At 36.2% G+C, this 15,036-nt stretch overlaps 1 protein-coding gene across 6 annotated transcripts in view; it reads left to right on the forward strand.

Moving 5' to 3' along the window:
• LOC145664853 (prominin-like protein) overlaps positions 1-15,036 on the forward strand; it is a 253,296-nt gene that overhangs the window by 218,676 nt on the left and 19,584 nt on the right. For 2 of the 6 annotated variants that reach the window (XM_081731870.1, XM_081731871.1), the window contains 2 exons: positions 218-400; positions 3,921-4,019. In XM_081731870.1, the coding sequence (XP_081587996.1) occupies positions 218-400; positions 3,921-4,019 (282 nt within the window). The remainder of the gene's footprint in view (positions 1-217; positions 401-3,920; positions 4,020-15,036) is intronic. The other 4 variants (XM_081731872.1, XM_081731874.1, XM_081731875.1 and 1 more) reach the window with 2 other exon arrangements.

Here is a 15,036-nt window from a genome sequence, read left to right on the forward strand (position 1 = left end):
ACGTTTAAATTAAAGGTTTCTATTTTCTAAATTATGTACGAAACTTTTAGTTTTTTAAATAATTCTTTTGGAACATTTTTCATTATTTAATTTTTAGTAGTCGTCTCAGTTTCAATAATGCTATTTATATTTTTCTCTCTCTCTCGTTCGCTCGCTTTCTCTGTTTGATTATTCATTCTGTACTACAAGAGAAATGTTTTCTTTTCTTTTCTTGCAGTGTCCATGAAAAGAAGAATCACCACCGCAGTTACCACGAGACGTATGACAACCAAAGCGGGTATGTTCCCGATTACAGTCCTCAATATGGTAGAACGGGGCAGGGTAGGGAGAGGTATGATTCCCGCTCAGAATATCCAAGCAGTAGTTACGGTGATACTAGATACAGAGATATGGCACCCAAGTAAGTCTTCTCCTGTCAGTTTCACTTGATGCATGTTCCCCTTCAGATCATTGGGAAATCCCTTGTCCTGTGATGTGCCGCCCTGTAGTTTTGTGTACTCTTGACCTTTTTTTCCCCCGTTATGCTGTATAAAGGTATGCTTTTTCAACTGTTTTTGGGTCTAGTGTGCGTAAGCTTACAACTAAGAGAAACTTGTGTAGAGCACATTTCTAAAATGAATTTTAAAGCGCTGTGTTGTGTATCAAATCTTTCGGCACCTGCTTTGACGTTGCACAGCTGATTTGCTATGTCTATTGTTCAGCATCTTCGATGGTATTGGGAGGGGCTGCAGTAGCGAGGCAAATGGAGAGGGCGGTAGAAGTCTGCAATGAGTAATTTTTGTCTCCCACGGAGTAACCGCTATGTCCGTCGACGTGCAAGTGGATGGGGGAAAGTCCAGTATGAATCTACAGAGGACCTACACTTGATATTTTAGTGTGAGAGATGAAAAGCTATAAGTCATTAGGAGTGTAACTAGATCTTTTCTATTTAAAGTGTGTCCTCGGAAAATACGTGAAACATACTTTGGCCCCACCCTCGCCGCCCTCTTACGGAAGAAACCTTTCCTTTGCTTCGGGGGGAAGAAGTGAATGACTTTGGCTGTGTTGTCAATCTCTCATTCGGTCGTTTCGTCTTGGCAAGTGAAATATCTAACTTAGAATAACTAACAAGACAATGCACAGCGAAGACCGTGAAATAATTTGGAATATTTCAATGTGGCAACCTTGTCCACATTCAACTATTGAAGGATCTTGGTCAAAGCAACTTTTCTCTTCTGTTTCGAGGGAAGTACAGGAAAACACAGATCGACAGCAGCGCCAACAGGGGCACAGTTGAAATAGAAAGGCTCTACTGCGTCGTAGATTTGTGACGTCGTCAATCCTGTCTTCAAAACTCCATATCCGAACTAGATAACGCGCAATCCGATACCTTCAGAGCAACCCATCGTGGTGTCTTCGGTGTACGCCTTCTACATTTGCCAGCTAGGTTTTTGGACTTGCGTCTTATTGAGCACGTATGGAGGAGTCGGCCTCCGACTGCACCAAGATCAAACCAAGTGTGGGATAGCATAACCTAGATGAAATTTAGTGTTAGTAATACCGATGTATGCTCAAAGAGCTGCTTATATGGCTGCTCAAGGTGATTACACGTGGTACTAATGTGATTATTGTATTTTGGAACACCTTGGGTAGCATGTTCCAAATGTCTCATAAGCATGTTGAGAACATAAAACCTAGTACCGCCTTCTTGTTTCCAGATCCACGCATTCTGAACTTTATAATGGGTTTTCACCAGTATTTACCATACATTTCTTTTAGTCACGCAACTTTTATTCGTAATGTTCTTCTACGTAAATCAGCTTAAAATGAGTTTTTAACTTTTAAGCTGATGAGTTAGCTTTCAAGCTTACATCACATATTTTCCTTTTGAGCGTGAGTTGAGATAATCTTTAAAAAGTGAGCTTACTTAATTTAAGGCTAAGGATTGAGTTGAGTTGATTTTGAGTTTAACGTCCCTTTCAGCAGCGAGGCTGTATGAGACGGCACCTACTAATTAACGTGGAATCCGAACCACATGAGCTCCCACCGGGAATTCGAACCCGGGTCTTCCACGCCAAAGGCGCGTACGCTAACCGCTTAGCCACGAAGGAGCTCTAAGTTTCCATTCGGACGTTATCATTTTCTTCCTTATTATTTTGTACGATTTTTTTAAAACAGTATTTGATATTTTCCCCAATCTGCATATTTAGAAAAGTGCTCTACACAATTTTGTTTGTGAATGTCATATAGAGTATTAGATGAAGATTTGATATGTTGATTGAATGTCATAATAATGTAATTTAGCTAGTATTTTTATGTATATTTAGAAAATTCTAACTTCAAATTTAACTCATTAATTTGTTCAGTGTTTGTGTGTTGTAACTAACCTATTCTATTAAACATTTTTTAATGCTAAATTATATCAAAGTGATGGCAAGATTGGCAGGGAATTGAATACAGGTCTTCTACAGTCCGTCTTCAGTCTGTTCGCGTGTTTTCTTCCGATTTTTCCAGCTCAACGTATGAACAAGTGGTGTAAAACAGATATACTTAAAATACAAAGGACAGATACTTCCGTAATAGTGGAACTGAATTTTTTTTCAGAAAACTTGCTTTACGGTTACATCTAAATACCTATATTAATTGTTTCGATTTCTTACTAAAAGTAAATGTTCGATCAAGTGTACTAAGGTCTTCGATTATCAACGAATCGCCCTCAGATCATATACAAAAAGGAGGATAGAAGATACGGAAAAGATGAACTCGTCTAAAATTTATATTAGTACAGTCGTACTAAGTCTAGTTGCAACAAGTTCTAACCATTTTAAATTTTTTAAACTATCGATCGTTATCAATCGTCAGCAATGGAAAGGAAATATCAGATTGTGAGTGCTGTTACATATTGCAAAATCTTTTGAGATATTCTAGCTCAAACAAATATAATAAGATGATTAACATTGTCGTTCCTAATAATCATAAACGTTTCAATACGATACCCAGCTAGAGCATTTCTCATACAACGCATCAGTATAGCCATTCAACGAGAAAATGTGTCAGGTAGTTTGGGAACTTTGTCAACTGGAAAAGAATTAGAAGAAATCTTCCTTTCGTAGGCAAGTTACGAACTATTCGGGATAAAAATTTCGTCAATTAACAATAATAATAATAATACGAAGATGTAGAAAAAGAAAACTTTAATTAAAAAAATGTACATTTGCACAAAATAGGTTTGTCTTTAAGTATTTTGTTACTTCCGATAAATAAAGAAGTTTCAAACTCAACACTTATAAATTTTGGTCTGTAGCAATCGTAAGTAATCACAATTGCTTACCATGTTTCTCATTGTGAGAGCTTCTTTAATTGCATTTGGGCGCAAACTATGAAGATATCGTATCTGAAAAAGTTGAGAGGTCTCAAACGCAAATAAAGCTCAGATTATATAAAGATCTAGAATGCATTAACACATCTGCTTTCGTTATTGTTCCTACTAATGTAGGGCTTTGTGTATTATTTTAGCTTTGTTCTAGCGATCATACCAATTTTATTACGTGCTTCATGATTTATTTCCGTAGTCCCTTTTTCCCCTAAAACACAAATAGTGACTATGAAATTGCTATGATTACATCCCGCATACTATTAATTTTTGATTTTGTGTTTGTTTGTTTGTTAATGCCTTAACATAATTATTGCCCTCTATTCGTAGCTTATTAGTTTTCCAAAAAAATATCTCCTGTGGTCGTAGCAGTAATTTATTTTGCCTCTGTTTTTAAATATATTTTCTCATATGCGTTAATTGTTATAAATCGTTAATTTTTTTTTTTAATATGTACAAAATATTAGAAAATTATACTTTATTAGTATTACATTCTTGGCTGAGATTTTTAAAAAAAAATGTACATAAAATTTGTCAGCTTTTGATTAGATTCATTTTTCGTTTGCAGGCATTGGGATTATCCTAATGGAGGACCCCCTCGGTATCACAGTCCGCCTTTAGCTACAGAATATGAGAGACCACCTCCTTACTACTACCCAGGACCAGGGTAAGCTTTTTGGGCTCTTTTTGTTAAAAATTTTGAAAATATATTAATTGTATGGTCCAATCGCATTATCGTTTCTAGCCGGTCGTGTTAACTGTTACACAATGTATATATAAGTTTTTAAGAGTTGATATTTCTAGGAAAAAATTAGTACCTTCATTTTTCAGCTAATTAGTGGTCCTGTCGTTGATACAGGAGACCAGACTCCAATTTCAGGAGCGGACTTATAATGGTTCTTATCCCACATTTAATTATAGACCCATGTTATAGTCTCAGTGCTACAATTGGACGCTGGACTTTAACACAACACAATTAACACATTGTCTTACTAATGAAAAATTATCAATAGAGATAGTTTATAGCAGAATTCTTACTTCCTACGTAATGTCAAAACTAAACCATTAATCTTATCTGGTTTTTTCGTTCATTACAAATTGTTTGTTAACTAACATGTGAGTATTCAGGTAGCACTGTAAAGACTAGTGGCATACATATTTGGTACAATTTGTTCTTCTTTACAAGTTTTTTAATTGAGCCAAGAAACTCATTTAGAATTGACTTTAATACGCACGTGTGCATTAATAGGAGGACTACAGGATTCAGAACTGCAGAATTCAGAAAAAAAAAAGTTATAGATTCTGGAGACATAACGTATAGTTATTGCGTAAGTACCTTACAGTTCTATAATTCCTAGAATTTCCTGAGTTTCTACGGAACTCTAGTCTATGGGCATACAGAGCAAATTTGTAAACATAAACTAAGAGAGATCGTAGCTAGCAGTGATAAATTTTGCACTTACGTTAACTGCGCCTAGTAAAGGTAAATTTGTACAGTTTCGATAGTTCTTGGTGCAATCTTTTTCAGAAGGAGTTCTGTTTATCTGTTTAATTAATATTGGCTTTCTTCTTTTTCAATCGAAGAGTTCTGTCGTGGCCAAATAGGATACTCCTTTCCGATTGAAGCACATACAGTTAAAATCCTAGGTTAAACAGTAAATTTACTCCGTGTATACGAGGGTATTTCGAGGGTAGTGTAATCTTTGACAGAAATAATGAATCAGTTTCAACTATTTGGTTGCGTCAGTTCGTGGAGGCAATCATGTGAATCAGTTCCTGTGTATTGAGCTCGCATACTGCAAAAATAATGCTCCAGTCCAAATGGCAGTGCTAAATCTGGGCTGTAAGGTGGATACTGAATCTCCTTGAAGCTAGTCTTTCACTGGACTTAGGGGTAGATGCTGCATCTCCTCGAAGCCACAATCTTTCACTGGGTTTAGGGTAGGTGCTGAAGCTCCTCGAAACCACAGTCTTTCATTGAGCTTAGGGTAGGTACTGAATCTCCTTGAAGTTAAAATCTTTCACTGGGCTTAGGGGAATTGCTGAATCTCCTTGAAGCCACAGTCTTTCCCTGGGCTTAGGGTAGGTGCATGAATCTCCTCGAAGCCACAATCTTTCACTGCAACCCTGGGAACAACACCGTATGGACTATACTATTATCATGCAATATACTAGTTCAAACGTACCGAGACTATTTCAAACTACTGCCCTCAACGAAATGACCCAGTTTAACATTTGAAACTGATATATAATTTCTTCCATAGATGGCACTACGAGTATGCAGAATGACTTATTACGAGTAGCGCGATATTTCAGTGTCGAGCTCCCTCGTGGTTAGCATGCATGCCTTTGACCCGGGTTCGATTCCCGGCGGAAGCTCATGTGATTCGGATCCTGCGTTAAGCAGTGTAGATCCACGTCTCATATAGACACGCTCCTGAAAGGGACACTAAATATCAAATCACAACAAAAATTCAAAAGAGATTTCAATGTCAGGTTACCGCCTTCTGAAATTACTCTTGCTGTTTTGAAGCTGGTTAAAAATCGTTCAATCAAAGCCAAGTGAAACTGTATACAGAAGTGCTACGAAATAATAATAGTAATAATAAAAAGAAGTTTTCTAATTAAGGCATTGAGATTTTGTATAGTTACGTCATGTAAACATAGGTATATTTTTTACTAACGGAGAGGGAAAATTTTCGCAACTCGTTTAGTGCATTTACTTACGTAAAAAATGCACAAGATGAGTTACGAGAATTCTCATTAATTTCATTGGTAGAAAGAAAACATATTTGTTTACATGACAGTCGTTTGTAGTATATATATATATATATATATATATATATATATATATATATATATATATATATATATATATATATATATATATTGGTGTTTCTTTTAATACACACAATGACTACGTCCTTTTTCCTTAATTGCGCTTTGTTTTATATTAATTTAACGAACGCAAATGCCCATAAATGCATTTCACGTAAAGAAAATTTCCGCATGTTCAAGTTACATCCAATATGTAGGTTTTATTTGCACCATACACAAATCAACCGATATTAGGAAATAAAGAGAAACAATTTATTTGTATCTTTCGTATTTCCTTAAAGACAGAAATTGACACATTTTAAATCAAATTATTACAAAGACATGTGAAAATAGTAACTCTTTAGATTGCGTCTGAAAAAGTTCTTTCCAGGATGGTTTCAGCTACTTTTAAGTGTGGCTTCGTTTACCAAATTGAGTCATTTACATGAATGCACGAAAGTTCAAACTGGGAGACCTGTTGAATTTTTTTTTCCTTCGGTGATTTCATGGAAGAACACTTACGATTGAACAATTCTTGTTATACATTAATAATGTGTGTCTCCTGTAAAAACTAACATTGAGAAAGATGATTAACTGAGGCACAGATTCCTCTGTAATCAAGTAAAATCGGGGAAATACACTGTAAATCACTTTTCCCCGCTAATACATAACTATCTACAGTAGTAAGTGAGCATTATGACATTCTGATTTTACTATTGTTGTTTAAATTTTACAAATAGTAGAACACAATTTTAAGCGAAGCTTGAAACGTGATGTTCAAATTATTTTTATTTTTTTAAATTTTTTTTTAATATTTATTTTTAGAAATTCGTAATCTTCTCTTTGCGTAAAACCATACTAAAATTTAGCTAATTTATTTATTACTGCAGCACGAGGAAACCATATTTCGATACGACATATGGAACATTATCAAAAAATAGGCGAAAAGGATAAAATCTGTTTAAAAATACAGTGCAATAGATCAAGAAAAAAATATACGGTAATAAGGATAGCGTCTTTTCTCTTTATAGAAATGAAATTCTTACTTCATGCATTTGTCTGTCATGTATGGGTTCGTCTGAAATAATTTGAGCAGTTTCGTGTAATGTCATCCTCTCAAGGAAAGGATATGATCCTGTCAACGGAACTTCCTAATCAAACCTAGTCCATTCGATAAACATAACGAAGATATGTTCATGCACAAAAAAAAAGTTAGGTGCAATGGACAACGGAGTAAGTGCCTGCGGCCCATTGACCGTGTTAGTATAAAGAAAATCGTATACTCGCAATGAAATACATGTTGTACTCAGGTTTGTCCTCAACTAACCACACCACTTGTTCCAACTACTATTACTTGTGCTTCGGATGTGTCTTAATGTTGACAGGTGAAGAAAAATGCCATCATTGGTTTCAGCAGGATGAAGCCACCGCTCACACTGCATGCAAAACAAAGACACTTTTAAGATAATTTTTGAGGGGGGGGGGCGTATGATATCCAGATTGACTGTTTTCAACTGGTTACCACGTTTACCAGATCTAACAACTTTGGATTTATTGATTTGGGTATTTCTCAGAAGGCGTCTACGACGACACAAGGGCGCTGATCCTGAGGGCGGTGCGTGGGGCCCCGGGCTCCCCAATGTTCATGTGGGCCCCTTTTTTGTTTGTTTGTTTGTAAAGATACAATATTTGGTATAATTCGAATTCAATTTGTCTTAAAATCCTCATATATGCCTTCTTGACCCTGGTCTACAGTCACACATTTGAATGGGACCCCCAAAGTTAAATCGGCGCCCTTGCGTAGATAAATCCGTAACCATTGATTCAAACGATATTCAAACTGAGATTCTTGCGGAAACCTAAAACTCTTCGCCAAGTTCTAGATAATGTTTTAAGTGAATGGTGGTTATTTAAAACATCATTCACACATAATGTATACACATTTCCTATTCATGTATTTCAGGTTTCACTTAGAATCAATTACTGTTATAGGGCATTCAGTTTCATGCGCGAATTTTTCACCACCCTGCATATGTATGTATTTTTATAGGATTGCTGTAATAGTACTAAGAAGACGATAAACCACGTTACTTCATTTTTCTGTAATCAATTTTGCATGTCCTATGACCAATGTGTAGTAGTATTCTCAACGCCAAAATGTAATTAAAATATACTTCATTCACTTACAAAATGCATACGAAATAAACTAGATCTTTTCATTTAATTTAGGTGTATGTAATCGCAATTAGGGTATCATAATCTTAGACGTATAAGGCATTAGACATTTTTTATACATTTTTTTTTTCAAAATTTTACGTTATATTTTGCTTCAGTATTTATTGAACTAAAATAACATTTGTAGGAGATTTTAATCAATTTTTTTGGTTCTTTTGCTTTCATTTTAAAATTTTTATTACATAACTTGTAGTGTGACAGCTTTTTCAAGAATTCACTCTTCTGCATTATGGGATTTTAAAAAACTTTTTTTCTTTTAATTTAAGATTGATTGTTTACTAATTTTTATTGCTCATAGTCTTTAATTAAAATGAAGAAAAGAAAAAAGATAAACCAAGGCAGTACAAAGGTATTTCTTTCTAAATACTTACTTTTATAAATAGGCAAGTAAATAGATATAGTTTTAATAAGAGTAGTACAATATTTGTGCATCAGAATACGTTCTTGATTTTAAAAGGTTGTATTTCGGATTGTAAGGTGATATCCGACAACTTAAGCCAACTATTTAGTAAAAGAAGTAGTAATACAGTTTTTTTTTTTAATAACATTAGAATAACTTAAATAATTTTAGATTTACCTTCCTGAAACTTAATTTTCTCTAAATTACGTTAAATAGCGCGCAAATATATCTCCATTACGAAAATTTTGAAAAAAAAAACGCATAATTGGATATGAATTTTGCTAATGACTATGCATAGAAAATGGTGTGATCTACAGTAAGTAATCTACCTAGAAGTTGCATAATCAGTAACTGAGATTCCAGTTTTTCTGGTATGGCGTGAAAAATACATCGATGGGCCACTAGAATATGATAATGATGGGAAGTAACGATTGGGATTTCACAATCTCAAGTATACTGCGTTGAAATTTAAGAATGTTGTTAGTTGATAACATTATTATGAGATTCAATCCCAACATTTCCGGAATTTTGTTATTCCGCCCAAACAATAATAACTCTTACTACTGTTATTACTATTATTACTACTAGTACTACTATTACGACGACGAACCTCTGTTTTTATTCCTTATCTTTTGACATATCTCGCTCGTTGTGAAGGATTTATCAAAATTTCCCACTCACCGTATTTGTCCGATCTAGCCTCTTGCGATTTCTACCGCTTATCTGAAATGAAATTCCAATTGGGACGGTGGTGTGGTAATTCTATAGAAGAGGTTCAAGCGGAATCACAACAGTTCTGACAACATTTTATGCTTGCAATGGGAAGTACTGTGCATATATTAAGAGTTTCTGCCAAGAGGTGACAGACATGTCATATACCTAGACGAACTTCTGTAGGCACTGTAGTATTTCTAGCTGAAAAGTTGTTTAAATTAATAATTGTGCTAAGGATTTAGAAAGATTGTACGTATTGTAATTTTAAAAATCAGGACAATATTCTCTTCTCCAACCGGGACAATCATGACTAATGTGAACATATGGTCAGCTTATATGTGCACCTTCGTTGCCGAGACGCTAACGCGCATGTTTTTTTGTGAATGTGATCTCGGGTTGGTTTTTTGATGGCTGCTTCCTTCGGATAGAAACTCGAGTATTGGTTCGGATGCCAGTTGAAACGGTAGAGATCTGAAACGGTAGAGATCTAGTCTAACATAAAATCAGAGCTAAAAATAGTGGTCCTACGTAGCTAGCGTAGTCACTAATGCTATCGCCTTTGGCGCGAGCGGTCCCGGGTTCGATTCCCAGTGGGGACACTCGGTCGAAAAGGTGTAACAGTTTTTTCAGGCCAGCCATTCGGAATGAGGTTTTACCTGGGTTTTTCTTATTCACAGTACGCAAATGCCGGGATGGTACCTAACATAATAGTACTAGGACACTTCCTTTCTTTCTCTTGAATTCCCCGGGCAGTGTGATCGCCGAGGGACGTCATGCCGAAACCTCCCTCCCCCTCTTCCAAATAAAATTAATTCCTAAGAGCTGAAAATAGACGTTAAACTCTAATTCAACCTTATAATTATTTTGATGACATAATAGAGTGCATATAAATAATTAAAATTCTACTCAATCAATCATCCGAATGATAAACGCAATTCGACACATTATTTCAATGACCAATTGTCAACATCCTCACGCTTGTTTCTTAAGAAATTACTCTGCTTATAAAACTACATATTTTGATTAGTTTGCTCCATTGTGAAAAAAACGTTTCTTGAATCACCGCTGTTAAAATTTCTTGTCAAAAAACACTCCTCCTCCTCACCTTATTTTTTTCTTCTAAAAACATGCCAACTTCCCACAACAGTATTAATAAATATTAGTGTTATTTAAAACATGCTGTCACATTTTTTTTCTGAATATTTTGTGTTGTTTTATTCCTCTTTAGGGTCTTCAAAATGTGTATTTTAAGTAAGTAACTGTTAGAATACAAATTCAAAAAGCACTGGAAACGAATTAAACGATACAGTAAATTGAAAATACATCAGAAAAACGTGATACCATACTTTAAATAATATTAATATTTATTGGTACTGTTGTGAAATGTTGGCATTGTTCTTAGGAGGAAAAATTGGTTAGAGAATATGTTGTACAAGCAGCATAATTTTCATAAGAAACATATGAAGGAAGATGATGGCAATCGGTCATTGAAACGTTGCGTCGAAGTGCCTTTTACCATTTCGGTGTTTATTAAGTGGGTAGAATTTTTTTAATTTTTAATTTGTAATGTACATTCTCGAGATAGAGAGCGTTACCTAGGCCATGATAAACAGACCAAAAAAAAGTTTTACGATCCGGTAAAGTATGTAGGTAATATGTAAAACTATAAGCAGGTAAGAAATTGATCATATATAAATCAATTATGTAATTTGACTAAACAAGATAAATGTAAGTACAATGAGCAGAATAATAATAATAATAATAATAGACGTGTAAATTTAGTGGTTTTATATATCTTGTAGTAACTAGACAAAAATAATTTAAGTGAATTGATATGTTTATTTGTTGGACAAATTAGATTATATAAATGTGCATACAAATGTTTAATATAGGTTTTATGTTGTGATTAGATGAAAGACAAAATACATTTGCTTTAGAGATGTGTACCTGCCACTAGTAAATTAGTTCTATAAAATTAACAGTAAAGGTGAAACCAGATTCTATATGTGTGGAGATATTACACAATAATTTCATGTACAATTCTAACATACCTCGAGCGGCAGAAATCACTTTAGTTTTTGACTATTAAATATAATTAGCCGCGTACTTGAAAGATACATGAACGCTTTTGGATATACTATACAGGATGTTTGGCAGTTATTGTTGTCTTCGATACATCTTAATACGAGGCGCGTCCAGAAAATAACTTTCCCACGCGTCGCATAGCTAGGAAACCGTATGTTGTGCAAAGCGTCTGCGTGCACGTGAAAGAGTAAGGTCCTAGCATGGCGCATGCGCCAGCGTAACTTACCTAGTGATCTCAGTAGCGTCGTGGAAGTGGTTGAAAATGAACGTTCCTATTCCAGATGCCGATGCGTATGAAGTGCGAGCAGTAATAAAGTTCCTGAATGCACAATGCATAGCGCCGATTGAAATCCATGGTAGCTGTGCCAGATCTATGGACCTAACGTCATGAGCAAGCAGATTGTGCGTTGCTGGTGTAGATAATTTGCAGCAGGACGCCAAAATCTACATGATTAGGAGCGCAGTGGGAAGCCAACCGTCATCATAGACGACCTTGTGAACCTTGTTCGGGAACGCATCATGCAGAATCGTCGCGTCACAATAACGGAACTCAGCGGTCAGTTCCCGCAGATTTCCTGGTCCTTACTGCACGCCATTGTTACGGAGCGCTTGTTGTTCAAGAAGTTGTATGCCAGGTGGGTGCCGAAACAACTGTCTCCAGAACACAAAGCAAGGTGCATGGGGTCAGCATCAACATTTTTTGCAATGATCCAGCTGACGATGGATTTCAATCGGCGCTTTGCCCTGTGCATTTAAGAACTTGATCACTGCTCGCACTTCACACGCGGCGGGAGCTGGAATAGGAACGCCCATCTTCAACCACTGGCACGACGCTACTGAGAGCACTAGATAAGTTCCGTTGGCCCATGCGCCATGCTAGGACCGTACTCTCCCACGTGCATGCAGTCGCTTTGCGCAACGTACGGTTTCCTAACTATGGGATGCGTGGAAATTTACTATCTGGATGTATCTCGTATATGTGGGTCGCATCCCGCAGTAAGCTGTAATTTTATGGCTGATGGAGCCTCGATAGAGAAAATTGGTTCTAAATCTAAATCAATCAACCAATCTAAAACTGAGTCAGGTTTGGAAGTTTTAAACTTGAGTTAGGGCATGCGTTATGTTTTGCAAACTTGAAGAGATGATTCCTCAAATCAAAATAAGAAAAAATAAATAAATAAAATAAAAAGAAATCTTCTGAACCTTGTGGACCAGTGCGAGGGGCGTCCAAAATCGTGGATAATAAAAATTGCAACATATGCTATTTCGAACACTAATAGCCGTGGAATGGCTATTTATATCGGCTTAAAAGAAGTCACACATACGCCATCCAAAAATGTATATGAGTTGGAAAGAGTGATTCCTGCCGCATTCTGTGTACGATTAAGTAGGTTGTGTTTAACAATACTTTGAATACAATGCATGTGAATACAGTTGTATCTTTTTTCTTGAATTCTGTCTTCCGTTAGCATTGCCATGGATTCCCTGCGTTGTGCGTTTTCAAACAGAAGACATCTCACACCAAGAGTAAGATGCAAAAAACCGAAAAAAAAGTTTTGATACGCATGCGTTCTACACAGACCCTGAGCAGTTGCTTTTGTTTTGCAATTACCTCAGCACTGTAAGGATTAGTGCTTTATAAAGCAACAAGCGCCCTTTGAGAGCAATGTGCAGGTTGTTCATGTAGTGCTATACCTATCCGTAGAAGCAGTGCTTGAAGTGGAACACGCTGTCTCAGTTTTCTAAATTTGAATGGAATAACAAGCTAACTTACCCTTTCTAATCCTCACGTTGCCCTGTAGATTAAAAAAGGACGTGAGAAGTGGTTAGTAGCAGAGATGTCCCAACTCGGGAGTCCTGCTCTCGGTACTAATCTGGTTCGAACTCAGAAGGCGAAATTGATAGTGAGCACGATCCTGTATGCTTAATAAAGCGGAACCACGAGCGAATGCAATCTCCATTGAGGTTAATGAACGTGTGATCGAGATAGTTTCAGCCTTATTTGAGAATAGCGAACCTGAGCTGTTATGGGCCTGATTTGATATTAGAGAGCACGAGAGCCCGATTGATGTCCATCTGCAAAGTGACCATCTCTGCTGAGAAGTGTAGGACTTACATATATTCAGGGTAATGAGCCCATCACCAAAGACTTGTTTTTCACGACTTATGTACGAGGGATGATCGAAATAAAAGGTTACAAAGCCTATTATGACTTACGTGTGAGACACAACTGGAAGATCAACACACCTATTAGTAGAGGGCACTCAACGATAGTCCTCAATATAATCCAATTTTTGTTCAACTCCTTATCACAACGGCAGATAGTTTCCTATACCATTTGCAGAGAAATCCGCGTTAAGTTCTCGTAGCCACCGTGAGGCAGCAGTTTTGGTATAATCACATGCCAGATAATGATGGCCAGCCATTTTTTGCTTTAGAACAGGGAGAAGATGAAAGTCACGGGGCTAGGTCAGGGCTGTATAAGGGGTGCTCTAGTCGTTCCAAGCATAACGTCAGTGGGTCTACCGCTGTGTCCAGGGTTGTCATTAACAATATTGGTCCGTCTTTCTTTGAAGGCACGACACCACTTCCCTACATGTTGCTTTGAAATTTAGTCCCCCCCCCCCCCCATACACCTCTACAATCTGCCTATGAATGTCAGGCCCACAGGAATCGCACCACTGACGGCACTTCTCCAAACGAGTCATCATTTTAATGTCCGCTCTTCGGGTATACATGATCAGAATCCGAAATCTTCAAACCTACACCGAGACAGATGTTATTAATCTGCAAATAAATTTTCATTAAGTTACATTAAATAACGTACAATATTTATGCTTTGTAACATTTTTTTCTTTTCGATCATTCCTCGTACAAGGAATTCTGCAAGTAAGTCTCACAATCCCAAGTATTTCCGCTTAGAAGCTAAAACATATTAGACTTGTGGAAAACAAGCTATATCTTATTTTCTGATTTAACTTTTGGAAGGGAGAAACTTATATCTGTTCTGGAAATCAAATTAATAATAATAATAATAATATTTGAACTTCTGATTTCGTTCAGAAAATATATATTCCACTTCAAGCTCTAATTTAGCGATATGTAACTCGAGCCGGACACTTAATACGTACGTTACTTGCATAAAAGATGTATAAATATACACATACATCTCTTTGTTTACTGTTTGGCCTTTAGTCGTTTGAAGTGGGTATCCATGCCAGATACGAGCTGTGTACATCCTATGCTTGGTGGCAGTGCTTAGTTGTGATGTAAAATGTATCTTTATATACAAAAAAAAAAAAAAAATCTACTTTTTAGAATGTACTGAAGTAAATCGATCAAATTCTAGAATTATAGATATTTAAGAAAGTAATAGTAAATTTTAAGATAAATATAACTGTATTTCTTTGAATATTATTATTATAGTTTTTGT

The sequence above is a fragment of the Thermobia domestica genome, chromosome 11 (genome assembly GCF_964235325.1).
Source record: "Thermobia domestica chromosome 11, izTheDome1.hap1.1, whole genome shotgun sequence".
Taxonomy (NCBI): Eukaryota; Metazoa; Arthropoda; class Insecta; order Zygentoma; family Lepismatidae; genus Thermobia; species Thermobia domestica.